Source organism: Phacochoerus africanus, chromosome 3 (genome assembly GCF_016906955.1).
Source record: "Phacochoerus africanus isolate WHEZ1 chromosome 3, ROS_Pafr_v1, whole genome shotgun sequence".
Lineage (NCBI taxonomy): Eukaryota > Metazoa > Chordata > Mammalia > Artiodactyla > Suidae > Phacochoerus > Phacochoerus africanus.
In genome coordinates, this window is record NC_062546.1 from 31,710,086 (window position 1) to 31,738,045 (window position 27,960).

At 52.1% G+C, this 27,960-nt stretch overlaps 1 protein-coding gene across 1 annotated transcript; it reads right to left on the reverse strand.

The window, feature by feature from the left end:
* Positions 1–5,294: 5,294 nt before the first annotated feature.
* On the reverse strand, positions 5,295–27,814 carry ADRA1D (adrenoceptor alpha 1D). Its single transcript, XM_047771555.1, has 2 exons — positions 26,452–27,814; positions 5,295–7,826 (listed from the first exon to the last, which is right to left on the reverse strand). The coding sequence occupies exons 1-2, from the start codon at positions 27,560–27,562 to the stop codon at positions 7,222–7,224; spliced, it is 1,716 nt and encodes a 571-aa protein (XP_047627511.1). The 5' UTR covers positions 27,563–27,814; the 3' UTR covers positions 5,295–7,221.
* Positions 27,815–27,960: the final 146 nt, after the last annotated feature.

The following is a 27,960-nucleotide window of genomic DNA, read 5'->3' on the forward strand; positions in this document are numbered from 1 at the left end:
GATTTTAAAAGAACTTTCCTGAGGTGCTGTGGGCTCCTAATAAGGGAGGCAAGACTAGACGGTAGCTTGGGATGGCACACCAGGCGTGGGTGCAGCACATGGAAAGGCCACCTCCAGGGTCTCCCTCTTTCCATCAGTCACCTGCACTCAGGCCAGGACCCACTGACTTTTGCTTGGACTGTTGCAGTCACTACTCTCTAACTGGTCTATTTTTTTTTTTTCTTTTTTAGGGCTGCACCCAAGGCATATGGAGGTTCCCAGGCTAGGGGCTGTATCAGAGCTACAGCTGCCTGCCTACAGCACAGCCACAGCAATGCCAAATCCAAGCTGCGACCTACTCCACAGCTCATGTCAATGCCGGATCCTTAACCCACTGAATGAGGCCAGGGATCTAAGTGGTCTCTTTGTGTTTTGTTTTTATTTTTGATTTCAACACAACAGCCAGAGTGACCTGTTCACCCTAAGTCAGAGCCTGTCACTTTTTCTCAAACCCTCATTAAGGTGCCACTTGACTTGGAGGGAGAGCCAGGCTTGTCCCCTACTATGCCTAGCACCTCCATTTCCCACTTCTCTCCTTGGCCTGATTTGCCCTGGCTACACTGCCCACTTGGCTAATCTGAACACTCCAGGTCTCCTCCTATGTTAAGACTTTGCACCTGCTGTTCCCTCTGCCTGGAATGCTTTTCCCCAGCGATCTGCATGGTTTACTTCATTACCACCTCAGGCCTTTCCTCACACATCACCTTTTATCTGAGAACTCCCCTGGGTTCTCAGTGTAAAAGTGCAGTGTCCCCCGTCCTCAACACTCCCTATTCTCTTTTCCCATTTAGTTGCTTATCACCATCTACTATATATTTTGTTTATGTTATTACCCATCACTTCTGTTTCTCCTGAAATTAGAACTCCATGGAGGCTTACACATTTTTATTTTCCATGAATGTATCCCCACCTACTGGGCACATAGTAGGTACTCAGTAAATATTATAAAATGCATGCGTTGGTCAGTGACCATCGCCCGGCCATTTGTTATTGGTTGAAGGGTACTGGCTGGTTGAAATATCAGAGGTCACCTGGGCCCCATCTGAGCAGGTGCAGTTCATACCTGGGGTTGGAGGAACACGAACTGCCCAATCTGTAAGAGGCCCAGGTATCTGGCTCTTGTAGGCTTGCCTACTAGGGTGACTGTGAGATATTCCCTAAGAGTTTGGAGGACTGGCCTCTGATAAATGAAATTAGAGACAAAGTGAACTTAAATGTACAGAGTAAGACAAAAGACTGGGAGTGAAGCATGAAGTGGGAGGATGGAGAGGGATGTATGATGGAATCAGGCAGAATGCACTGGGAGGTGGAACCCTGCCCTGGGGACTGACCCCCATGGCTGGTGCACTAAATAAGTGACCTTTCCCTTTAACTTTCCTGGCTTTGCCTCTGAACTCACTAAATGGCTTTCAGAACACAGTCTGGCTTCCTGTCATGTTCGTTTATCATCATGATGATGTTGGCTTTTGTGGTGAGTTATAGTTCCCATTAAAAAAGCACGTTGGGTTTGGGCTTGTGAACTTCACATCCTAGTGAGGTAGACCATCTGTGTCACCTTAGGTGCTTAGGTGAGACTGGTAACTGTGGAACTCTGACCAGCTCCATTTTCTAGACCTATAATCCTGAGGACTAGTCGCTTGCCTGGGCATAAGTTCATTGAGCAAATCAAACCCCATCAAGCCTTTTGAGGGCACAGCTTTCGTGGTGTCCCACTTTTTTTTTTAACCAGTCTTCTTTCAAATCCCACACATTTGGTCACTTTGAGAAAATGTCGTTGAGATAGAGGGCTTCCTGAAAAAACTCTTTGCATTAGGTTTCTGGTGAAACTCTCCAGGGGAACTTTTAGTTCCAGGGGAAACTCTTGGCTTACGCTCTTGCAGATCAGAGAGCTAACACCGGCTTGCAATGTGGTGATTGGCCTACGTGACACTGAGCTGCCTGCCCAATGGGTAAACCATTGCTTCCTCCTGCTTGCCAGAGTCCTGATTTTGTGCAGGAAAGCAGTGTGCCCAATGGGAGGCAATGATCCCTGTTGCTCTAAAGCAGGGTCGACAAAGTTTTTCAACAATTAAAAAAAAAAAAAATTAGGCTTTGTGGGTCAAGGGGTAACTTTCTTATATCCGTCATGAAATAGTGTCTATCTCTCTTTTTGGCTTCACCCATGGCATGTGGAAGTACTCGGGTCAGGGATTGAACCCAAGCCACAGCAGTGACAATGCTGAATCCCTAACCATTAGGCCACCAGAGAACTCCATGAAATATTCCCCAACTGTTTAAAAATGTAAAACCCATTCTTAGTTCATAGGCTCTACAAAGTCAGGTGGTGGGCTAAATTTGGCCCACGTTCCAGACTTCTGCTCTAAGCCAATCACTGCATCCTATTTATTTTACCAGTTTCCCTTCCAGGGTGGTCATGGCACACAGTTCTGGCCCTTAAACGACCTAAGTGGAAATGTGCTGGGAAAGAGTGGTTTGAGGCAAATTTTATTATCTTGATAAAAGGAAGCAGACCCTTCTCCTTTTTTTCTCTGCCTTGAATATGAATGTGAGTTGTGGTGCCATTGATCACAGTGACACAACAAAGAAGATAAAAACCAACCCATCAGAGATTGTGAAGCAAAGATAGAAAGAGCTTAGGTGTGTGACTGACAATGCCAGGAACTACCTACTTTACCACTTGTCAAGTGAGAAAAATAATGACCAATGTTTAAGCTGCTATTGATCAGCTTCCTTTTGACTTGTAGCTGTATTTTTAACTGATCCAGCCTGCTAGAGATGTTGCCTTCAATCTTGTCTCAGGAATGGGGGCTGAGACACCTGTGGTTTCTGGCAGAAGAGAAAAAGGTGGCTGTAAACAGCGTGGTGGAGTCACATGAATGGCAAACTCCTGGACAGGCAAACTCCTGTCCACGAATGTCATGGGTGAGGTCCTCCTCCAGGGCTTCCTTCCCTCCAGCTCTTGACTCTAAAGGCTCAGCCTGTTGTGGCCCCAGTTCCTGGATTTCTTCTCCTTCTTTTATTTTTTTGTCTTTTTAGGACCCCACACATGGCATATGGAGGTTCCCAGGCTAGGGGTTGAATCAGAGCTGTTGCTGCCGGCCTGCGCCATAGCCACAGCAACACGGGATCTGAGCTGCATCTGCCACTTACACCACAGCTCATGGCAATGCCAGATCCTTAACTCACTGAGCGAGATCAGGGATTGAACCTGTATCCTCATGAATACTAGTCAGATTCACTTCCGCTGATCCACAACGGGAACTCCCTGGATTTCTTCTTGATTCCAAATTCACCCAGCAATTCCTGCTTCATTCTTCTCCAGACAAGGCAATTTGAGGCCTGGGTCCTATGCAGCATTCTTTTTGTTTCCCTGCTCCCACCAAGGGCTGGTTGGGGGAAGGGAAGGGAATGAACACCAGGCCAGACCTGCAGCTCTCCTTCCCCAAAGGCCCACCCCCAGCACCACCTGGTCCACCGGGCCCCCCAGAGAGCTATTCTGAGCTGAGAGGCTGCGGGACTGGTTTAGCCTTTACAAGCATCTGGTTTTGTGCTTCACTGGAACCATAAGAAAAAAAAAAGGAAATTCCTTTCCAAGTGGACAGTGAACATGTAACCCCCTGGGGGTAAGACAGGATGGGAACAGAAACAGGGTCAGGAGGGCTTTGAGGAGTTGGGGGTGTGACAGGTCATTGAGGTCCCCAACCTTTCCCCAGGACATGTCAGCACCGGGAGCAGGAGAGACTAAGGGACTGACTTGCATTGGTGACTGTGGTGGTGCCGGCAGGGGAAGGTGAGGCTCTGGGTGGGAGGGGTAGATGGGCTGGGTGGAGCAGATGTTTCTGCAGAAGTCCAGGGTGCAGCTGGCTCTCTGGGCTAAGGAAGGATACAGGCTCTAGCCCCTTGGGGACTGGTGGGGCCAGGTTGGGGGAAGGTCATGCAAAGATGGTGATGTTAGCCAGCCATCACGTGGGTCCTGGGCTGGTCTCCCAGGAATGGGTCAATGGGCCAACTCCATTGATCCAGAGTTTAAGAATACTCACACCTAGCCCTGAGCAGCCCTGGGACAGACAGCCCACTTCCCCGTGGGGGTGAAGCTATGGATTCTGTCAGTGGACTATGCCAGGATGGCCCTTAGTGGGAGCTACTAGAGAGGCTGAGGATGGCTCAGAGCTTAATTCTGAGCTGGGGGTCTGGGAAGGAGGTCTTGGGAAGATGATGGGGAGTGGAGAGGGTGGGCAGGCTCAGGGCCTCTAGGGCCCTGAAGCCTCAGCACCAATGGCCCTGTCATGCCTGCATGGAGTAGAGGATGTGGCTCTGCAGGAGACCAGTGGGCTTGTATTTGGGGTGTCTGGGGATCATGCAGGGGAGGGTGAAAACACACATTTGGAGCTAGAGCTGGACCCTTGGGAGCCATTTATGTACAAGCAGTCATTGAGATGATTTTGGAGTGGATGAGATTGTATGGCAAGTTGAGATAAGAAAGAAAACCCTGGGGACACTTAGAGGCATAGAGAGGCAAGAGACAGAGAGAGAAAATGTAGTCAGGGGACCAGAAGATCCCAGGGGCATGGCTCAGGCAGGGAGAGGAATATTTCAGGAAGCAGGGAGCAGCCCCTGGACTGCAGCAGAGACAGGGGGAGGAGACTGGAGAAATGAAAGGTCCCAGGTGACTTGCAAAAGCAGCCCTGGGGGAAGCCGGGACAGAGGTCCTGGAAAGAGTGTGGGAAGCACTTGAGATGGGTGGCAGAAGCCCAGCTAGAGAAGGAGGGTGGACTGGAGCTGAGGCCTTGGGAGGGAAGTAGAAACGAGGCTTTCTAAGGAATTGGGGGGAGGGCAGTTGGGCAAAGGCCAGTGTCCTTGGAAGCTTGGTTCTATCTCTGTCACATCTCACAGGACCATCCTCCTTCCCACTCAGACTCCCTCCAGCCTCGCCCTGTCCTGTGAGGGCTGTGTAAAGGAAACCCGGTACCATTTTTATGGGTGCTGAATCTTCCCTGCTTCCCCAGTGGCCTTGACATTTCATAGGGGCCTCCTGCAGACAATGGCCCTGCTTTTTTATATGCACCTCAGAGACAGTCTCTAGTCAGATGTATGGTGCTTGGCTGGGGCAGCCAGGGACCCAGAGAGTGATGCAGTGAAGGCATTTCTCCCAGATGTCCCAAAATCCCTTGCAAAAGGCTCCCTCCTCTAGAAGGGCTGTTGCTACCCTCTCCACTCCTCTTGACCATTTGGACTCTTTGCCAGGTCCTGAGAAAAAGGTCAGCAGCTCAGTGCTTTATTGATGATTAGAACTGGGTCATTGGATGCCCTTGCTGTGGCATAGCCTCTCTGAGGGCTCCAGCCCCCGGTGTGGAGAGCACAGGTGTGGGCAGCTGTGTGCAGAGGGCACCATGTACAGAAATCAGGAGCTTAGGCTTAACCATTAGATAAGTTTTGCTGATTGTTCAGTGAGCCTATAGAAAGTACTTTAACTGGGCAAGCTGCCGACCCCATCTGCCTCCATGCCCACTGTTATCCAGAACAGGGAAGGCCCCCCTAGAACCCTCATAAGGGCCCCTCCTCCATCCCAACTGCTGACCACCTGTGGCTCAACTGCCCTGGCATGTAGGAACCCTCTCAGACACCCTCCCCTGCTGCTGAACCCAATGTGCAATCCTCTGACTAGGGTCTGCCTCCTCACTGACCTTTGCTTTGACAGATGGCCCCCACAGTGAGAAGACTACTGGGGCTGAAATTGTGGTGATCTTTCAAACAGACTTCCCTAGTTCAGGGTGAAAGCTTTTGGCTCAAAATACTGGTCCACGTTGGCCCTAGCAGCTAGCCTTTCCAGTTTCACAACACCTCCACTCCAGACACCCCAGGGTATTATTTAGCCAGCTCTCCTTCCAAGGGCCCACTGGGCTACAGTCATCATTCCCATGCTGGTTGGATGTATGTGGTTGGTATTATCCAGCTGAAGACTGAATGGCCTGCAGTCTCTTGGGACTATGACAAGTGCTGGACATTTTATTCAAAGCTAATAACCATGGTATTATTAGGTAGGTGTTCTCTCACTCACTATTTACACTTGCCTACTTAGGCTTGTATATTTTTCCATGTAATGTTTCACCCACTTAACTGATGGCTACGCTGAGACCCTCAGAGCATCACAGATACATCTGCGGGGACTGAAAGAGTGAAACTTTGTGCTTATAATCACTGCTTGGCTTCCAAGACTAATCATATGAGTTTTAAAAGCCAATGAAATGCCCAAATCTTCTGCTTATACTCAAAATCCCAAAGGACAGCAGCCATCAATTAAAAAGACAGGTTGAAACTAGAAAGATAAACACAGATCCAATCTATCCTGTGGTGGGCCTTTAGTACTTGAAGGATTTTAGAAAAACAAAAAATAGTTCTTTATAGGTTGTAAGCTAAAGAGGACAGTTTGCACAGTCTGGACAAAATAGAAGTCCTCTGACCAATAAATATGTCTAAAAATGACAAAGCTCTCCCCATTTGATGGTTCCAGATCCCAGCAAGAAGTGATGGGTACAGGTATAAGAAGCTATATACTGAGTGTAAACAGTAAGGCCCTTGGGAGACAACATGAGGGGCAGGCAGAGTGGAACCCCTGGGAGGGGAAAGTGGGCCCAGTGAGTTAGTACAACAGGCTCATAGGACAGTCATCCAATTTGCCACCAAAGCTTCTGGGTGGCAATGGCAGGCCCACTGGATTCCTCCAGTTGGCAGTAGGAGAAATCCTGTCCATTGAGAAGCCCTGGCCCCACTGACGTTTTCACGAGAGGAGGCATTAGGGGCAGACAGTCAGGGCTCCTGTGCCCTTTCCTCTGCAAGGGGAGGGACAGGCTGCCTGGCCATACTTGGGGCAATCTACCCAGGGTTCAGGGCATGGATGGGGCAGTGTTTCTCAAACAGGGATTGGAAACTAATGGCTCTAAGGAGCCTGCAGCCCCTTCCTCGAAAGGAGCTGCGGGCATCTGTGCCCAGGAGTGGGAGCCCAAAACTCTCCACCCTTCAAGGGCCCCACCCCAGCTCAGTTCCTCAAGGAGGCCGGAGAGCAGTCCACCTGATTAGTCTTTGGGTTCCTGATTCTCATTTGGCCTCCCGAATAAAGCCAGCCTCCCTCTCCACACCTACACCCACCCCTGGCACACTTCTCTCGGCCTAGCTCAGGGGTCCTTAAATATCAGTCTCCCGGAGATGGCTGTAATCGGCCAATTCGTAGGCCTGCCAGGTGGCGCCCTCAGCCGCGTCGTGGGGGACGTTTAAGGACACAGCCTCCACCTCCGAGCGCAGGGCGCACGGGGCCTCTGCGCAGGGCGCGCTCCCGGCGCGGATCTTCTGCGACAGGCTGGAAACCTTGGCACGCAGCTGCGTGGTGGGTCTCCGGAACGGCCCGAGCAGCCTCCAATCGCGGAAGGAGTAGGGCGGCTTTAGACGGCCCACGACCGGAGCCTGGGCCTCGGGCGTGCTCGGGGTGTCGGGGGCCTCGGGCGCGGGGAGGGCCAGCGGGGCCTCGCGGGGCGCGGCGCCCAGGCCGGGGGCGCAGTCGGGGCGCGGGCCGCCGTTGGAGGCCAGCCAGTGGCGACCGTAGGCACGCCAGAGGGGGCGGCGGCGCCTGCGACTGTGATGGCACTGGCAGCGCAGGAGGCGAAGGAAGGCGCGCTTGAACTCGCGGCTGGAGCAGGGGTAGATGAGCGGGTTCACGCAGCTGTTGAAGTAGCCCAGCCAGAAGATAACCTTGAAGACGCCCTCCGAGGGCTTCAGCTGCGGGAACAGGGAGCCTGCAGGGAGCAGAAACCCAGGCAGGTTAGATGCCAGGGAGGGGGAGACCCAGGCAGCCCCTAGCAGAAAGAAGCCACCCCCTCCACTATTCCCCGAACCCTCCTTTTTCAGGGGTCCTGGCCAGTCATGAATTAAGGGCTCTCAAGCTGTCTCTCCTCAATGAATCCCTGATATAATTTGAAGATGTCCATGAACTTGGATGAGAAAAAAATTTATCTTCAGTTTTACTCACATTTACCTGAAATTGAGCATTTCTCGCGAGTGTAAGCAAGAAAGGAGAGTAGAATTAGATGATATGAAATCAGTTTTGTAGCTCAAAAGTGGTACAATATTGGCAGTTTCATCATGGTTCAACTTAATGTTAGCAGTTGCCACTGATGGTTTCCTATCACTTTCAGTGGTTGCAGATGTTTGAAATATTGTCTATGCACCTATTTGGAAATGTCAGCCGTTAAAATGCACCACTGGATCTTGTTATTTAAAGCCTTCACGTGGAAGCACATTTAATACTAAATCACAAATTTTAATTAAAAATATTTTGACAAAATTTTCAATAAAATCGATTTCATCTGCAATTTTTGTATTTTATTTTATGTGTTTGAAAGAGTAGTTCCGGGGCGGGGGGAGAGAAACTCTGAGATGGGCTCCATAGATTTCACCAGATGCCCCAAGTGGTCCCGAGCACAAAAAGGGTAGGAACTCCTGAATTAAATGTTAACCAAGGCTTGCCCCGTGCCAGGCACAGTGCTGAGGTCTCCTCAAACACCCGAGGTCCTACTCCCTCAGTAGCAAAGTTGATCAGATATCCTAGGAACGTGGGGGGTGGTGATGGCGGTGCTCAGTATACTGGGGTGGGGGACCTTAGGGCTCTCAGGATGGACAGGAGCTAGGAGGCATGAGGAAGGACAGAGGGTATCCGGCATGGAAGGGATGGGTGGGCAAGAGGATAAGTTTGGGGCATGGGAATGTCTGTAGGATATACTCAGAAAACCTCACTTGGGACAGATGGTCATGGGCCTTAAATGCTGGGAAGTTTGGCTCTTATTCTGTGTGTAGTTAGGAGCCGTGGATATTTTTGAGCAGGTGAGAGACAGAACCTAAAAAGAATTAAGCCTCAATAAACACAATTATGGGCTGTTGGAATGCAGGGTAGTGGGTATGTCCCAGTGGAAGTGGGAAGTGGTTAGGGAAGGTTTCTGGGGTGGCTTTGACAGGGAGCAGAGTGCCATGCAGGATGCGGAGGGAGCACTGGGATCTGAGCTGTGCCGGGAAGACCCTCCTCCCCACACATCTCTCCCCTGGCTTCCCCATCATGGACCTGAAGGAGTCATGTTTCCAAAAGGCACCTAACAAAAGGCAAAGGCATCATCCAGGAAACGGCAGCCACCCCCTCCCCCTGTCTTCTGCAGCAGCAGGGGTCGAGGGTAGACAGCTGGAGTGGCCCATCCTAGGCAAAAGCTTCACATGTCTGCCAGGCTGAGAAGGCCAGGGGTCATGGTCCTCGACAAATCATAGGACCCACTTTCTTTTCTTGCCCCGGAAGAAATAAGAGCAGGGTCCTCTACTGAAGGGACATGAGCTGGGGGCCCTTCATATCACCCACCTCCCACCTGGTGGGGATTCTGCACTAGGAGGCACTGGAGGAAGAGGAGTGTCAGGCAGTAACACCTGGCACAGGATGTTCATACCCTGGTCACACAGCACTGAGCAAGTTATTTGGCCATCTAAGTCTTGCTCTCCTTTTCAGCAGAATATACACAACAATGTTTCTCTGCAAAGGATCTTGGGACAGTTCATAAATTTCAGGGTGGAGACTCAACCGGTTCATCATGAATACAGGAGTCTGTATACCCACCCCACCCCTTTCCCTGTTTCTGTGGCTTTTGAGAGAAGAGACCTCAGCCCTGGGAAGGACCCTGTTCCCAGCTCTGGAAAGTGGCCAGGAACAGAAGCCGAGACCTGGTGGGTTTAGGGGAAGCTGGGGCATCAGTTGGAGTGTGTTAAGGAGATAATTTCACTTGGAAGAAGAGTTGGGCAGTTGTCCCTGGAATGTGGGGGCCTCCAGGGTTGACCTCAGCCTCCAGAAAGGCAGGCCTCCGAACAGCATCCCTCCACAGCTACAAAGTAAGACAGAGCGCTGAAAATAACTTTCTGACTCAGGCCAGAATTCTTTTATATTTAGCCCAGGATGACAAATCAGGGGACTATGCTTTCAGCAGTGAGCCTAAAGCCAGCCAAAGGGCTTTCTTATCAGCGTGGTTTTGATTAAGACTGGTGGGCAACATGGCCTATTGCAGTGTGCCCTGGACCTTATCGTAAACATTAAAGTTCTAATTTATGCTCAACCAACCTATGCGGAAGCCTGTTGTCAGTGGGAACTCCTTACACAAAAAGGAGCTGGGATTCAAACACAGCCGTTCAGCCCTGAGTTTTTCCTACTGTGTCCTGCTGAGGTTCTGTCCTACTTTGGACTCTCTCAGAAGCAGACCCTGAGACAAGGATTCAAATGCAAGCTGTTAATTTAGAAGGTAAACGAAACACCAGTAGTGAAGTGTGAGAAAGAGAGGGAAGGGAAGGAAGCCAATAAGAGGAGTTGACAAGTGAGTCACTGCTGTGGGCAACCGGGGTGCAATCCCACTGGGATCTCTGGGAGGCTGTGGAGAGCAGGAACCTCAGCGTTACCCCACCAGTGGGGTGAGGGAGGTGGGGTATCTATACACCCATTACCATCAGTCAGCCTTTGGGCTGCTCCCTCTGGGTGTTCATTTTCCAAACTTCCTGCCTGCTGGAAATCCTGGGTAAATTTTACTATATGTGCTGCCGAAGCGAACACTGGAAATCCTGGGTAAAGAGATGGAGGCAGCTGCTGGGGCAGAAGGTGACCCATGTACAGGGGGGATGGGTGGGGCACAGATGGCAGCTGCCACAATTTGGTTTCATTTGCTTTCACCCCTCTGTGCACAGACATCTTGCCTGGAAAATACAGACATCTGTGCCTTGGGCTCCAGCTTCCACGGGCAGCAGCTCCCAAGAGATTTTTTCCTCTGTTCCCTTCACACAGGGGTAGTTCTGAGCCTCGACCTTCCTCTGCCTAAGGCTGCAGTCTACCCCCTACGCCGGCCGCCCTGCCCCCTGCCTTACCCTGCTGCCTGCCCCAGCGTTCTCTCCTCTGCCCACAGCTTCTTTCAAGGATCTCTGGGTCAGGGAGGTGTGTTGTGGGCACTTCCTTTTGCCACAGATGAGGTGGGTGACTGTCCTGAGACCCACCCTGAGGATTGCCCTGCAGTGGGGGCATCAGTGGACAAGCCCCTTTGCAGCCACTCAGTTCTGGCCTCTCACGTTGACCATTTGTTGCCTGTCTTGCCTTCTCAGGCCTCTCTGGCCCCAGAACCCCAGCTACAGGAAAGCCTTAATGGGAACAGGGCGGCTCTGAGACAGGGCCTCAGTCTCTCAGTACCTGGCAGCCCGGTTCTCTGCCCTGAGCTGACTCCCTCTCCACTCCCCACATTGTCCTCAGCTTCTCTTGCAGGTATAAAGCCCAGCTGTGCTAACTCACCTTGGCAGCTGTCACTGGAAACAGACACGGTCATACGACCCCCCTCCCTCAACCTCCCGCCCCCCAGGCGCCCAGCACCACCCCCTCGCTCTCCTTTCTCTGATTCTCTTCTGTCCTCCTGTGCATCAGCTAAGTGGCCACACTGACCGCTTGCCCCGCTCTAGCCGCAGTGGGCTTCCCATCTTGTCTCTGCGCTTTTGCACATGATCATCCTGCGATGCCCTTCCTCCTTCCCCCACCTGGTAGTGCTGGCTCTGCTGGCACCTCCTCCTGGGAGCCTCCCTCACACCAGCCCCTCCCGATGGCAGAGTTAGTTGTCCTTCCCCCTCTCCCAGCACCTCTACTCACTTCTGAGTGCAAGAACACTGCAGGGAACTACTGGTCTCCCACCTATCTGATCCTTAAATGGCGAGCTCCCCACACTACACTTGACACATTGTAGATGCTCCACACATTGTGACCCCTCTTTCTCTCACACCCTGCAGCCCCTCCATCACCTACTCCCGTTGGTCCTGAATCCTCATACTTTACATCTGGTACCAGCTACCGTCATCATCTACATGCAGTGCCCTTCCAAGTGGGCTCTGCTCCTGCCCCTGTGCTCCTGAACCCTTTTCTCCGCATAGCAGCTGGGGGATCCTTTCCTCTCCTCTCCTCTCCTTTCCTTTCCTGCATGTAAGCATTCCATTCCTTCATGTGAACCCACATTCCACTGCTGACTGCAGCTTTCTGTCCCCGCCCTCTCTCTCTGATCTTGACCTTCTGCCAGCCCCTTGGATTTCTTCTATTCTGCTTAGCCGAGACCCCCTTCACTTGCACCCCAGCTGTTCTTGCCTCCTTCCTTCCATGCCCAAGCCCTTCTGAATTTGGGCTGTATTTATCCAGCCAGATCCTAACTCTGAAGAGATCCACCTACACTCTGTGTAGGCTCAGGGTCCTCAACCTCTGCTCGGGGGTCCTGGCGCCGGCAGCCTTGCTGCACAGCCTCAGCCCACTGTCCCCTGCTGTGCACACTGGCTCCTCTGAGCCTTTGCTCCTCTCCACAGGCCTGGCAGGCCCCTCCCCCATCTCCAGGGCAGGTGATCTCACTTCCTGTTTCATAGAGAAAACAGAAGGACACAGAAGCTGGGCACTCATCAAAACTGCCTCTCTCCTCTTCTTCCGGTGAGAAAGGAGTCTCTCCCCCACCCAGGGCTTGTTCCCTACTTGTGGCCCTGGACCCACCTGCGAGCTTGCCTGACAGAGCTGCACCCTCTTTGCCGGTTCTCTGGTGGTGACCTCATTCTCTCCCCGCTTTCTGTCCACACGTCTTTTCCGTCTCCTCTCCCCATCTGCTTTGCCCCACTCCATGCAGGCCCCCCACCGGCAGGCCGTGTCCTCGTCTCTCCTGGACACCTCTCATCTTAGCCGGAGCTTCTAGGGTGCTGCTCTCTTGGGTTTTTGACCCCATGTCAATTGCCTTTGCTCCTTCTTGCCTATGTCTCCACTGCCAGGTGAGGCTGTACCCTTATCAGAAGCGTCTTGCAATCTCTTCTCTTTGCATTCTCCAGGCAGTTTCAGCCAGGCTCACTGACTTTTGGCAGATAATGTCCACAGTTCTATGTCCAGCTCAGTCTGCTCCCCTGAATTCCAGACTCATAGATCCAACTGCCTCCCAGACATTTCCCTCCACCTGGATGTCTGCTGCATCTCACACTCATCCTGCCCTCATGAAGCTTATATTTCATAGGGCAAGAGCAGCAATACACAGGAAAAAGAAGGAAAATGCAAATGTTTCAGATAATAAAACATGCTAAAAAGGAGTTCCCGTCGTGGCTCAGTAGTAACAAACCCGACTAGGATCCATGAGGATGTGAGTTCGATCCCTGGCCTTGTTCAGTGGGTCAAGGATCCGGCATTGCTGTGAGCTGTGGTGTAGGTCGCAGATGCAGCTCGGATCCTGTGTTGCTGTGGCTGTGGTGCAGGCCTTCTGTAGCTCTGATTTGACCCCTAGCCTGGGAACTTCCATATGCTGAGGGTGCACCCCTAAAAAGACAAAAACAAACAAAAAAACTTCCCCTGGTCTCCCAGGATCTTGGGGGTCAGCAGCCACAGAGACTCACGATACCATCCAGCAGCTGCCCAACCCTACCTCTGGGCTTTTGCGTGGCTGACCTGGAGGATGGCCCTTCTTTCTCCACAGTGGATCTCCCTGGTTCTTCAGACTGGGGCCTAGAACCACCTCTCCAGGAGCACTTCTGTGATTAATTCCAATGGCTGGGGTCTGCGGAGAGTGGTTTCTACAGTGCCTGTGCCTTAAGAACTTCTTGATTCTGCCTCTACCAAGTGGCATTTGTTGGCCTCCTCCATCACCTCCAGGGTGGCCTGTCATATTGAGTTTGGCTCCTATGCACCCACGCCCATCCAAACAATCAGACGGCTATTGCCTGCTCACTGCATCTCAGGAGAGTGTCAGACAGACCCCAACCTCCTGGGAGGAGCTCTAGTAAACCTCTGGGCCATCTCCTTCCCCTTCTTCAAGACTTTTCTCAAAAGTCACCTTTAAGCTTTGAAGTCAATGTTACTGGTGCCCCGCTCAGGTGCCCCCCAGCCCCAGCTGCTGTGAGTGTTGGCTGCTCCATGGCTTATAATTGTCCCTTCTTTGGAGAACTGCCCTGGGCCAATGGGAGCTGCTTCAACCAGGAGATGATACCTTCCCACCAAGGAGGCAGCTCACAGCCAGTCACAGACTGACGCGGGGATAGAAAATGCCAGACTCTGTGGCTCATTGTAGGGGCAAGGACACTGGTGGCAGAACCCCAGGGAATAATCATGAGTGTGAACCCTCTCAGAGGTCACCATTTTAGTCCCACCCAAGAGCCTGCAGGCTCCAGTGCTAGGACACTTCAGGCCAAACAACCACCAGGGTGGGAACACAGTCCCACCCATTAGCAGACAAGCTGCCTGAAATCATACTGAGCTCACAGCTGCCTCTCAACATGCCCTTTGACATGGCCCCGCCCACCAGAGGGACAAGTCCCACCTCCACCCACTGGTGGGCAGGCACCAGTCCCTTCCACCAGGAAACTTGTACAAGTTCCTAGACCAACCTCACCCATCAGGGGTCGGACACCAGAAACAAGTGGAACTCCGATCCTGCATCCTGTGGAATGGAAACCACAAATGCAGGAAGTCAGAAAAAACCAGCCTCTTTGCCTCAAGGTGGCACAATTCTCTGCTGCCATTCTTATTCCCTGTGGGGGTCAGGACAGACTTTGAGACCATATCCTGGGCTTAGGTCTTTCCTGACCTATCCTACTTCCCTACCTTCCTCACAGCTTCCTTCTGACAGCCTCCCTCAGTTCAACTTGCATAAGAACCCCTGTCTCGGGCTCTGCATACAGGGACATAACCCAAGAGAGTTTTTGCCTGGACAACTTCAAGCTCTCTTGATTAGTCTCAAACCTATAACCCAGGGAATAGCTCTTGGTCTGTTTCAACGCTTCCACCCTCTGCAGGGAAAGGCGCGGCATGAGTGTGCATGTTCATGTCCATTTCTTCACACTGACCCACTCCCCAGGCAGGCTGGAGTGGGAGTGGACACACCGACCCACCTAAGAGGAGAGCTGGTCAGGACATGGGTAGGAGATAACTGCAAATATAGCTCTTGCCTGCTTTTCTCTGCTACTTGGCCTTGTTCCCACATGTGAGCATCCATCAAGCTTGTTCCCACCTGCCTTCCCCAATTCCCTGTATTGGGCTGCCTCTGTCAGGAGTCCAACCTAACATCCAGGGATGGTGAATGTCCACTGGTCTGAAGATGCAGGCCCTCTCTTGTGTCAGCAGGTTATGCTGCTCTTTGGCATGCTGGCTGGGCTAGCCTGGCCTGTGCACTATTGGGGAAACTGAGGCAGCCTGTGAGGTTGAGGTGTGTGGAGTCCCCTCTCCTAAGGAAGAGTGATGTCCAGGCCCAGGAAATGCTGCTGAGATGCTGGTTAAGGCTGGAGCTGGCCAATCTGGCCATGCCGCACTGAAGAGTGACAATGCTGAAGCCAAGTGGGGGAGCTGTGTGATTAACAGCACTCTTTTGGCATCACCAGAATGAACTTTTTCTTGAGAGAAGGTCAGAATTCACAGCCAGCCTTGTTCAAAGTTTGCAGCCAACCAGGTGGCACCCCAGCCTCTCCCCTTTCCCACCCCCTCCCTCACCAGTAACTTTTCTATCCACAGGCGGCCATTTTCTCCATCCAGAAAGAGACGAGTTAAAAATACCACATTCTCTTAGTTATTCAGGTCTCTTCCTGCCAGCAGGGCTAGGAGAGAAGGAATTCCCAGCCTTAGACTCTCTTTCTCTCTCTCAGTTCTTTCAGCTGCCCACTTAGTACCTCCAATTCTAGAACTCAACAGCATCTTGCCCAAGAAAGGCTGGGAAGCAGTAGACCTCTTTGCTATATTTTAAAGAGTCAGATGAGCCTCTCCAATACGGCACACTTGATTTGAGACCTGAAGACCCTCTGAGGGAGTAAGTCATGCATCTATCTGAGGAAAGAGAATTCCAGACAGAGGAAAGGGCATGTACAGAGGCCTTGAGGCAGCCGGGTACCTGAAAAGTTCAAGGACAACCAAGAAGTTAGGATTGCTGAAACAGAAAAGAGGAGGGAGAGATGGTAGGAGATAAAGCCACAGTGAAGCAGAAACAATCATGGAAGGCTGTCAGGAAGAGGTGACCTGAATAGGGTCCAGGTCTCATATGGATCATGAAGACATGGAGGCATGAGTTGAGGGTACTGTGGGGCTAGCTTGCCAAGCCAGATATGTTGAATTACTTGCATTGCCAATTTTCCATGGTGAGAGGTAACTGGTGGTCCTCTGGCTTGAGAGAGACAAATAGATCAGAAGTCCTTCTGTGCCCCCATGTTTGCTTCAGGAGCCTTGAGCTCTGTGGGGCTGGCTCTAAACATCCTTCTGCAGCTATGAGGACTGGCGGAGAGGGGCAGTTCCTAGAGCCACAGAGGCTGCCTGGTGGGGCCCATGGCAGGGAGATTAGTCACAAACCTGTCCAGTGTCCTACACGGGGCCCACCCATTTCCCTTCAGCTGGTCTCCTTCCTTTTCTCGCCTCTCTTTCCACCTTCCCTCTCTGCCCTTCTCGTCACTTAACTCAATTCCTGATTTGTGGCCTTGGGGTGGCCACACCCCAAGCTCTGTGTGCCCAAGGCTGAAGTCTCTGCCAAATGGCTCTTGTGCTCAGTTGAACATGAGCCTGATCTGAGCATGAACCTTGCAGCTCTGCAGCCACACTGACAAATGGCTCATGAATCTGGGGAGATCAGTGCTTATGCCAGAGTAGAGAAGGTTCCCAGACAGTGGTCACTCTGTCCAGGAGTCCCAGTACTGAGCTGCTGGGGCATAGCCCACTAGGCAATGCTTGGTCTCAGGGGCTCAGGCCAACATTCTGCTGGGTCACCATGAGCAAAGGAGGGCAGGAAAATCCTGCAGCTTGCAAGGAGACCTTTTTGGTGAGCATATGAAGTAGGATGGGGCAGGTTCAGGTGGAGTCAGAGATGGGCTCAGGAACTCAGAGACTTTCCCATAAGGAATGGGCTCAAGGGCTCTGGGGGCCTAGGAAATAAAGTAGCAACAAGGAGTTCCCATCATGGCTCAGCGGTAATGAACCTGACTAGTAACCATGAGGATGCAGGTTTGATCCCTGGCCTCGCTCAGTGGGTTAAGGATCCCACATTACTGCGGCTGTGATATAGGCCAGTGGCTACAGCTCCAATTACCCCTAGCCTGGGACCCTCCATGTGCTGAGGCTGTGCCCCTTAAAAAAAAAAAAAAAAAAAGACAAAGAATTTAAAAAAAAATTAAAAGATGGCAAAAGACAGTGAAGTGATGAGTTATAGGAAAGGAGGTGACTAAAAGACAAGATGAGGGGCAGGGAGGTGAAGTCTTGGTCAAGGTTGGGGTCAGTGAGCAGGTATAATGGGAGCCAATGAGCAGAAGATGGACTCTGGTTGCAGAGATTCACTGATGATCTGGAGGGACAAAGATCAAGGTGGGCACATGGGCCTGGGCATGGCCCTGGGAAGAAGGGTGGAGGGGGAGTCATAGGGTATCAGCCTCAGTACAGTGAGTTACACCAGGGGCCAGGGTGGAAATGAGAATGCGGGAGAAAGCATGTGATCCCAGTATCCTAGCCTTTAATGAATGAGGCAGAGTAATCAACAGCTCATCAGAAATTTGGGACAAACATATCAGTAGGAATTGGGCAGAGGACAAGACCCTCAGGAGAGGAAGATCTGTGCTTGCCCAAGGACAGAGGTCCATCCCCATCAGTGGTGTATTTTTCTTTTACACACACACAAAAGTATTTCCTAGCTCTGACCACTGGGTCAGTAGCCAACTTAATGTCGATGGACATCTGTGGTCTTTTAAATCATCATTTTCCACTAAGAGAGACCAGGGCTCTTTAGAGAAATGGTACAGGGCAAAAAAATAAAGTATAAGCTGAGTCTGAAACATCATCAGACCAGAAAGCTCAGGACTCTCTGGGTGGTGCCAAAGGTCTCAGGAGCCAATTTGAAAGGGTGCCCATTGGCCAACCCCAAAATGATGACATCTGTAATGTGTGACAGATTTAAAAATCACCTTGTCATGGTGCTAAAAAACCTGTTGGCCCCCTTTGGAAAGACTGCTAGGACTTTTTTTTTTTTTTTTTTTTTACAACTGCACCTTCAGCACATGGAATTTCCCAGAGTAGGGGTCAAATTGGAGCTATAGCTGCCAGCCTACACCACAGTCACGGCAACTGGGGATCTGAGCCACATCTGCAACCTACACCGCAGCTTGTGGCAATGCCGGATCCTTAACCCATTGAGCAAGGCCAGGGATAGAACTCACATCCTCATGGATACTAGCCACAATGGGAATTCTGATTGCTAGGAAATTGACTCTTCTTTTGATAAAGGGGAACATGGATCAGCTCTCCTGCTTCTCCTGTACAAAATCTATTTCAAGTGCCCAAATAGCTAGTGGTGAATTCTTTTTAGAATTCTAGTCTACAAATGCAGAAGGAATGACGGCATTTGGATATCACCACTTTAAGTCCCAGTGACACAACTGGTCCAGGCCACGGTCAATGGCTGCTAAAACCAGTAGGTGAAGGCTGATAGGACATTTTATAATGGATGAATCAGGCTGACTACATCTGAATCCATGATCAATCTTAAATTCCTGCCCCAAACACTGAACTTGAATCTGATCAAGCCAGTTTACAGGAAGTACAGGGAACAGGGGGACACACTATGTGGCACCATAGGGATGCATACCCCAGACTGTGGGTAATTCCTTTGGGACACACAATCTGGTTTTTTCACCAAATAAGTTGAAAGGGAAAAAGTGAGGGAAGGAGAAGCTTATCAATTAAAGAAACTGAGGAGGCAAATCAACTGCATGCTATGTATGTACTTTTTTCAACCTCAAATCAAACAAATAACTAAAAACTTATGAGGCAATTGGCATCATTTGAACACTAAAATATTTTGATAATAATAAACAGCTATTTCTATGTGTTATAATGGATTGTATTTTTTTAAAGTTCTTTTAGAAATATGTATTGAAGAATTTACAGGTGAACTGATATGGTATCTGGGATTTTCTTCAAAATAATAAGCAGTAGTGGAAAGTGAGTGGGCATCAGCCTTGGATTGATACTTTTTTTCTTTTTGTCTTTTTAGAGCCACACCCACGACATATGGAGGTTCCCAGGCTAGGGGTCGAACTGGAGCTGAAGCTGCCCGCCTACACCACAGCCACAGCCAACAGTGGATCTGAGCCTCGTCTGCGACCTACATCACAGCTCATGGTAACATTAGATTCTGGATCCTTAACCCACGGAGCAAGGCCAGGGATCAAACCCACGTCCTCATGGATGCTAGTCGGGTTCATTAACTGCTGAGCCATGACGGGAACTCTGGACGGATACTTGATGAAGCTGGGTCATAGATGTCTGGGGGCCATCACACTGTTCTATTTATGTATGTGTTTGAAACTATTCATGACCTTTAAAAATGGGGAAAAAAATCTCTAGCTCATTGCTTGTTCATAATAATCACTCAATAAATGTCAGATATTACGTTTAAAACGTTTTTTAGGTCACATAAATGGAGCCACCCCCAATGCATCGCTAGTAAGGGGAAGTTTGCTTTACACAGAAGCTGTTATATTACAATCACAGAAGGACTGTATGACTTCACTTCCACAAGGTATCTAAAATAGTCAAATTCAAAGAATCGGTGAGTGGATGGTAGGTGCGGGGGTTGGGGGGAATGGGAAGTTGCTAATTAATAGGCATAAAGTTTCAGCTAAGCAAGATAAATAAATTCTGCAGATCTGCTGAAAAGCCTTGTGTCTGGAATCAACAATACTGTACACTTAAAAATTTGTTAAGATGGTTTCATCTTAAGTGTTCCTACCACAGTGATGATGATGAAGATGATAGAGGGCTGTGCTTTGTCTCCCAGATCCTTGGCACGGCAGGGCGTGAAGAGGCCATGGGTTTTGCCACTTCTTCCTTCTCACACACTGACTGAGAACCTACTCTGTGCCAGGTGCCACAAAGGCACAGATAGGAGACGTAAGGCCAGTCTCTTCTTCAGGCTTTTGGATCAGGGCACAGCAATGCAATTACTGAGGACCCGCTGCAATGGACCCCCTGCCTCCCTCTGTGTGCCTGTGGACCCCTGGGCCACCTCAAGGAGCCTGTGGAGATGGGTCCTTTGGCACTTGGCCAACACTCTCACATGCAAATGTTGAATCTACCCTCCACACCCGCTGCCGACGTGTGCCATGCAATCTGGACACCCATCCTCAGCATGGAGCACAGCCTTCTCCTGCCTCCCCTCACCTTCTCGGCCCCTCTCCTCCTCTCTTTCTCTCTCGCGTTAAGGCATAAAACACTGACGCTCAAGTTTATAAAATGTGTACATTTTAAGAGTACAAATTCATGACTTTACATATATATACGCTAATGTAGTCACTGCCCAGCCTGAGGCATAGAATGTCCCCGGTCCTTTGGAAGGTTTCCTGGCAGTCTTTTCCAATTACCCTCCCACCCCCAACACCCCACATCACACATGTAACCACCCTCTTAATTTTTATCCTCATTGATTAGTTTTGCTTGATTTTGAACTTGAGATACACAGAATCACATGGTGCATATGTCTCCAGTTTCAGACCTGGGTTACTTTGCTGAGCATGTTTGTAAAATTCATCCACATGGCTGTGGACAGCAAAACTTTCTTAGTTTTGTTCAGTGTATATACGGAGATGGGAGTGCAAGCTGGGGTTCGGCTTATGGTCACTAGGAATGACAGGGGTGGGGCTTCGTGTGTGTGGGCGCGCACGTGTGCACATGCGTGCATCTAGGTCTCAGTGGACAGGTCACCTCTGGGCATGGCTCGAGTGCTTGCAAGGCAGGCCAAAGCTAGACTCAGCAAAATGCTGCTGCTATGAAAACACAGAGGAGAGACATGGCCTCTGGAGGGTTAGGAGAGAAAGGGAGCTCTTCTGCAGATGGGTGCCTGGGGCAGGATTTTTCTTGTCTCTCTGTCCCCCTCTCATTTGCACGTAGGCTGACTGCCATTTCTCTCTCTCTCTCTCCTTCTCTCTCTCTTTCTTTCTTTCCTTCCTTCCTTCCTTCTCTCTCTCCCTCCCTTTCTTCCTTCCTTTCTTTTTAAATTTTTGGGCTACACCTGCAACATATGGAAGTTCCCATGCTAGGGGGCAAATTGGAGCTGCAACTGTCAGCCTATGCCGCAGCCACAGCAATGACAGATCCGAGCCGCATCTGTGACCTACATCACGGCTTGAAGATCCTTAACCCACTGAGTGAGGCCAGGGATTAAACCTGATTCCTCACACATACTAGTCAGGTTCTTTTTTTTTTTCTGCATTTTTTTAGGGCTGCATCCGTGGCATATGGAAGTTTCAAGGCTAGGGGTTGAATCAGAGCTACAGCTGCCAGCTCACACCACAGCCACAGCAATGTGGGATCCAAGCCAAATCTGCAACCTACACCATAGGCTCACGGCAACACCAGATCCTTAACCCACTGAGCGAGAACAGGGATGAACCTGCATCCTCATGGATACTAGTTGGATCGTTTCCACTGTGCCGCAACGGGAACTCCCTGACTGGCATTTCTTTCTTTTTTTTTTTTTTTTTTTTGGTCTTTTTAGGGCCGCATCCGTGGCATATGGAGGTTCCCAGGTTAGGGGTCCAATTGGGGTCCACGCTATGCCCCCTCTCCTGGATGTCCTCTGTGGATGTCTGCAGAAAGCAGGCCCCCATGGCTGCCCTTCCCATACACACTCTGTAAGTGTGAGCTCCTCTCCATCAGGCTAAAGAATCCCTGTAAGGAGGGACTTTTACCCAGCTTCCTGTGATGCTCCAAAGCACCCAGCTTGCTGGGGTGAGGGTAGGGCACATGTACCTCTCCGGGCAGAGCTGCCAAGAGCCCATCCTCCAAAGACCCCAAGCATTGGTGAGCATATACTCCATCATCCAAAGTGAAAGGGGGCATGACTAGTAAAGGGGGCATCAACAGAGCTTCCTGGGCAAACTAGGATGTGTGGTCATTCTGCATGGAGCATATGACTCAGCAGGGCATCAGCCAAGAATGCCAGGAGGGTGGGCACCCAATCAAGGGGGCAAGTGGCACTTCCTGTCCTCATGCAGCTCCCCAAGTGTCCTAGAGGAGCTGGTGCTGCCCTCCCTGGCCCTGCTCTCATAATCACGGGGTGGCGTGTGATGTTTCAGGCCCACGGAGCTGAGACCTGCCTGCTGCCACAGGGAAGTTGAGGCCCTCAGGATTTTTGATGCCTTATGTCTGTGTCTCAGTCTTTCCTGCCCAGCAGCTTGGGCCCCAAAGGCCTCCCATGAACCCCAGCTCAGAACCCTTTTTTAAAAATTTTTTTTATCTTTTTTTTTTTTTTTTTAAGGGCTGCACCCTTGGCATATGGACGTTCCCAGGCCAGGGGTCTAATTGGTGCTGTAAGCCGCCAGGCTACACCAGAGCCACAGCAACTCAGGATCTAAGCCATGTTTGCGACCTACACCACAGCTCACGGCAACACCAGATCCTCAACCCACTGAGCGAGGCCAGGGATCAAACCTGCGTCCAGATTTGGTTTGGATGCTAGTCAGGTTCGTTAACTGCTGAGCCCAACAGGAACTCCTCAGTACCCTTTATCTGTGTCTCTCGCTGCTGCAGCCCTGACTTGACTAAAGCATTCCAGGTGATAGCTGGCAGGTCACGGCCCTCTCTGCCAATGCCCCTCTGGGACCCTGGGTCCCCTTCCCAAGGCTCTCAATATTCTCTGGGCTGGTGGGGCTGCTCACTGGCTATGTTATTGTTGTGGCTGAGGCTGCTGCTTCCACTTGGCTTTGTGTGTACAGATGTGGGTGAGGGGCACCCTGGATCTGCTCAGCAACCCCAGGTTGTGGCCCTACTGGGCACCTTCTTTCCATGGTCCATCGCCCTTGCTGGCACACAGTGCTTTTTCTCAATCCCTTCATCTCTGCTACTCTGTACAGGTGTGGGCACCAGGGCCTGTGAGGAGGGAAGTGCCACTTCTTCTGGCTTCTGCCTCTCTGCCTCCTCCTGCTTCTTTCAAACTGGGTGCTCCCCAAGGCTCCTTCCACAGCCCCTCTCTTGTCTTTGTTCTTCCATCCTCTTTCTAGGAGATGGTGCCCTACATTCACTTCTGCACCTTATCCATCCTTGGTCCCCTTATCTAAATTCTCAACACCCTCTTCCCTCCTGCCAGGCACCTCCTACCAAAACACGCCAACCCCTTGGATTCCACATCCCACCCCTCCCAAAACCTCGAAAAATTTGCTGCTTAGAATGTTCCCTGTTCCTTCAAAGATGCCTCCCTCCTCCCAGGCCTGGGGCAAGAGCTGGGGTGGGGGTGGTGGTAGAGACAGGACCTCCTGGCCCTGCTCCCTCCCGCACAGCCCTTGGGCCACTCCTGCTTCCACTGCAGGCTCTGTCGTCCTGTTCTCTGCTGCCCTGCCCTCCACACCACATCAGGGCAGGTCGGAATATTCTGTTACTCTGCTTGGGCCTCTGTCCAGCTTGCTCATTATTGCCAGATTCCACTCAATTCGGAGTGTCCTCAGGCTTTGTTCTGGCCTTGGTGAGGTGCCCTGGGAGGCTGGGCACAGTGCAGACATGCAGGGAGGGGAAGCAAGGATAGCCCCTGGGTTCCCACGCCAGGTGCAAGGAGCAGCGGAGATGGAGGCTTGGGAAGAGCGGTGAGTGCCAGCAAGGGCACAGGTCACAGAGGTTTAGGGCTGACTTCCTGGAAGAGGGAGACATGATCTTCACCTCAAAAAATTGTAGCCTTTTGCAGTGTTGACTGTAACAGTGAAAAATTAGAAAAAGTGAACACCCAGCAGGAGAATGCATCAACACACCGTGGAATACTCTCTTACAGAATACTACATGGCTGCCAAAATGAACCAGAATGGATAAATCTCAACGAGAAAACTCTGGGTGAAAAAGGCAAACTGAAGACCTATGTGCAGGGCTGGTGCAATTTATGTAAATGTGAAGGACACACAAAATACTACTACTTATTATTAGGGATTCAGGTGTCTGTGGTAAGAGTATAAACATGGGTGTGGGCATGATAAACACCAGGTTTACCTCTGTGGAGGGAGAGAGAAAATGAAGAAAGGACAGAAGGAGGGAATTTAGTTGTGGCTGTGTCCTATTTCTTTGAAGAGAGAGAGAGAAAGGGATCTTATGGTGAAAAGTTATCATCTGTTTAATATGGGTGATTACAAGTACACAAGCACATGTTAAATTATTTTCTCCATATCTGTGCATTACTCTGTCACTAAAAATTTTAGAAGATATTAAAAGAACAAAAAGGGAGGTGGCATTCTGTACACACCTTGACCATTCCTGATGGGAGGCTAGTATGAACCTAGGGACTGAGAGGAGGCTGAGGGCACCTGGACCAGGTCACAACTGGGGTTGGCAAAGTGGGGGGGGGGGGCACTGACTTTCTCCTGCCTGCCTATTTGCCACCACCTGCTCCATTCATTCCTCCCCCTCCGCCTACGGTGATTTATTCATTCTTTACCTTGTATTTGTTGAGCATCTACTACAAAAGCAAAAGCACACACCAAGCTCACCAGGTACACAGTTATAGTCCCACACAATACCTCACTCAAGTCTCACCACAGCCCTGCCAGTGGGTATCATTACCATCACTGCCATCCCTATTTTGCAGATGAAGAAACAGAGGCAGAGGGGTTTAGGGACTAGAGAGCCTGCTGGCCTCTCTGCTGTGCTCACTGGGGTGACAACACAGATGACACAGCCCTGCCCTGCAGAGCTTCTGGGGCAGGGGGGAGGCAGGGAATCCTACCCCAAACCAAGCAACACACAGATGTGATTGCAGCAAAGGAACTAGTCACAGAAGAGAATCTTGTGCCTGAGGGAGAAAATACAGAGGAAGACACTGAAATTGAGAGAAGAGATGAGAGGAGGCCCCTCAGAAGTGGGGACATTTATGCTGAGACCTAAAAGATGAGGAGTTAGCCAGGAGGAAGGCGTTGGGGAAGGCAGGCCAGACAGAGGGAAGAGCAAGTGCAAGGGCATGAGCTTGGTGCGGGCAAGGACCCAGAAGACATTCGGAAGGGCCTGAGAGCAGAGAGCAAAGGGCAGGGCAGCAAAGCTATGAAGTCAGAGGTCAGAGGGGGGTGGCTCATCACTTGGGCCCTTCCTTACAAAAGGTAGACCCCATGTGTGGGTTTGTCCTCACTGTTCCAGTCCATGCCTGCAGTCCTGGTGTAAATATTCATGTCTCATTTTGGTCTGGACAATAATAAACTTGAAGGTCACCCTGTCATAGGCTACAGTGGAGAGTTTGGATTTTGTTCCCAGGGCAGTGGAAAAGCATTGAGGGGTTTTAGTAGAAGAGCGACACTCTGATTTATAATGCATAAAGGTCACCCTGACTGCTGTGTGGAGAGGGCCTACAGGGGAGCAAGGGGGAGGCCATTGTTCTTTTCCTGACTCAGAGCAGAGGGTGGAAGGAGCCAGGCCTGAGAAAGGCAATGGAGACCCTGGCGTGGGCTGGCTGAAGTTGCAGCCACGGGTGAAGTGACTCAGGGAGAATGCAGTCCCCAAAGATGCTGTTCCCCTTCTCCCTGTGCTGACGCAGCCCCCAGGTCCAGAAGGGGCCTCAAGACATGGGAGGAAGCCCCCTGGGGGAAGATCGGCCCACCTCCTAGGACTACAAGGAAGCCTGTGAAAGAAACAGCAAAGTTCTCTGAAAGTGCTAAAGGACTCTGTAAATTTAAGAAACAATGATGAACAATATTAACTTTCCATTTGTCCATTTGATAACCTACATTTTCCCTTTCTTTTTCACTCCCACACAGTCCCCCTCGGCCCCCGCCCCTGACCTCCAAGAGGAGATGTCAGAGGTGAGAGTCCAGGGAATTCACAGATACCCTGGGAAGGGCCTCCGAGGGGCAGCTTCCAAACTGAGAGAAAGCAGGTGGCTTATGGTGTCCACTGGTGTTCGTGTTGGTTGGCCAGGGATGGCGGCCCATGAATGAATGTAAGCCCACCACCCTGGGCACCACCTCTGGAGGCTGGCATTTACAGCTGGGGGTGCAGAGAGGGGGAAATGTAGACAAGCACATACACTGCTCACCACATACCACAGGCAGATGCCTACACAAATTTCCACGAACTTTCATATTCAGAGAAGTCGTGAGCATAAAACAAGCCCAGGGCTTGGTAATGGCAGTGAAGAAGGGGGAAGGCCAGTAATGTCAGAGGCCCATAAAACCCTGCAAGCAGGAAGGGCCTCTCATCTGTCTCTCACACAGCAGCTTGCATGCACCTACCTAAGAGACTGGACAGCTTACTAAGTAAACCTTTTACGTTCAGATGGAGAGTCACCCTCCACTTGGGAGGACCATCCAAGTCCAGGTGCCAGAACGGGACAGCCACCAGCTGAGAGAGGACGGAAAGGGGTTGGTGGGAGAGGGGTCACTCACCCAGTGGTAGGACGAAGAAAAAGGGGAACCAGCAGAGCACGAAGACGCCCACGACGATGGCCAGCGTCTTAGCCGCCTTCTTCTCGCGGGAGAACTTGAGCAGGCGTAGGGACAGTGAGCTTCGGAAAGTGTGGCCCTTGGTGCTGCGCATCGCCCCGTGGCCCCGGTCGGTGCCCGTGCTTGAGCCGCGGCAGTGGATGCGCAGCACCACCTCCGAGGCCTTGCCCCGCTCGCGCTTGACGCCCGCCTCGAGGCTGCGCGTGGTGCTTCGCGCAACCACGTACACACGGCAGTACATGACCACGATGACGGCCATGGGCAGGTAGAAAGAGCACAGGGAGGAGAAGACGGCGTAACCCGCCTCCTCCGTGATGCCGCAGAAGCGCTCGTCAGGGGGTACCGGCTCCTTCCAGCCCAGCAGCGGTCCCACGGACACCACGATGGCTACGGCCCAGAGCAGCGCCAGGATGGCGGCCGCCTTGCGCTCGGTCATGATGGAGGGGTACTTGAGCGAGTGGCGCACGCCCACGTACCGGTCCACCGAGATGGTGCAGAGGCTGAGGATGGAGGCAGTGCAGCACAGCACGTCCACGGCAGCCCACACGTCGCAGAAGGCCCGGCCGAAGGCCCAGAAGCCCAGGACCTCCATAGTGGCAGAGAAGGGGAGCACGGTGGCACTCAGCAGCAGGTCGGCCACGGCCAGGTTCACAATGAAATAGTTGGTGACCGTCTGCAGATGGCGGTTGCAGGCCACTGAGAGGATGACCAGCAGGTTGCCCGCCACGGCCATGAGGATGAAGGCGGCCAGGAAGACGCCCACGCCCACGCCCTGCGCGCTCACCACCAGCCCCCCGACGGCCGCCGTGCTGTTCACCTCGCCTCCAGCACCGGCGGCCCCCGGCTCCCCCGCGGAGCTCCGGTTGTTCTCGTCACTGCCCGCCCCCACCACGCCGCCGCTGCCCGCGGTCCCCGGCACGCCGTCCACCGCCCGGCCCTCCGAGGCTGCCGCGCCGCCGGAGCCACCCCCGCTGCCGCCCGCGCTGGCGCCCCCGGCGCTGCCGTCCGAGCGGGATCCCTCGAAATTGACGCTCAGGAGGTCTCGGAAAGTCATCTCAACGCGCGGCCGTCGGGGGCCGGGCCCGGGACGAGTGACTGGTAGGGTGGGGGGCACAGGGCATAGCCGCGGGGCTCGGGCTCCCGCCCCACGCGCCGGTCCCGTCGGGGTCCTGCTCCAGTTCCTGCGACGAGGAGCGCGGCTGCCCGCCAGTGGTGCCGGGCTGGCCGCGGAGTGGGACTGAAGAGCCGGGACCGGCCGGCGACGCGCGCCGCTCTCGCAGCGTGCCCAGGCTAGTGCAGCGGGCGGTGCGGGCGGCGGCCACTGCGGCGTTTGCTGCTGGGAGCGGGGGGCGGGACTGAGGAGGGGCGGTGCGGGGGAGGGGGAGGGGCGGCCGGCGCCAACGGACCCGGCGCCGCACTCGCCTGAAGAAGGGGTCTGCGCTCGGCGCGAGC

Bases quoted from the DNA above. Each gene is read 5' to 3' on its own strand.
- ADRA1D (XM_047771555.1), bottom strand. From the start codon at position 27,562: ATGACTTTCCGAGACCTCCTGAGCGTCAATTTCGAGGGATCCCGCTCG. The intron at 7,827-26,451 runs GTGAGTGACCCC...TGCTCCCTGCAG, and splicing joins TTTCTTCGTCCTACCACTGG to GCTCCCTGTTCCCGCAGCTG.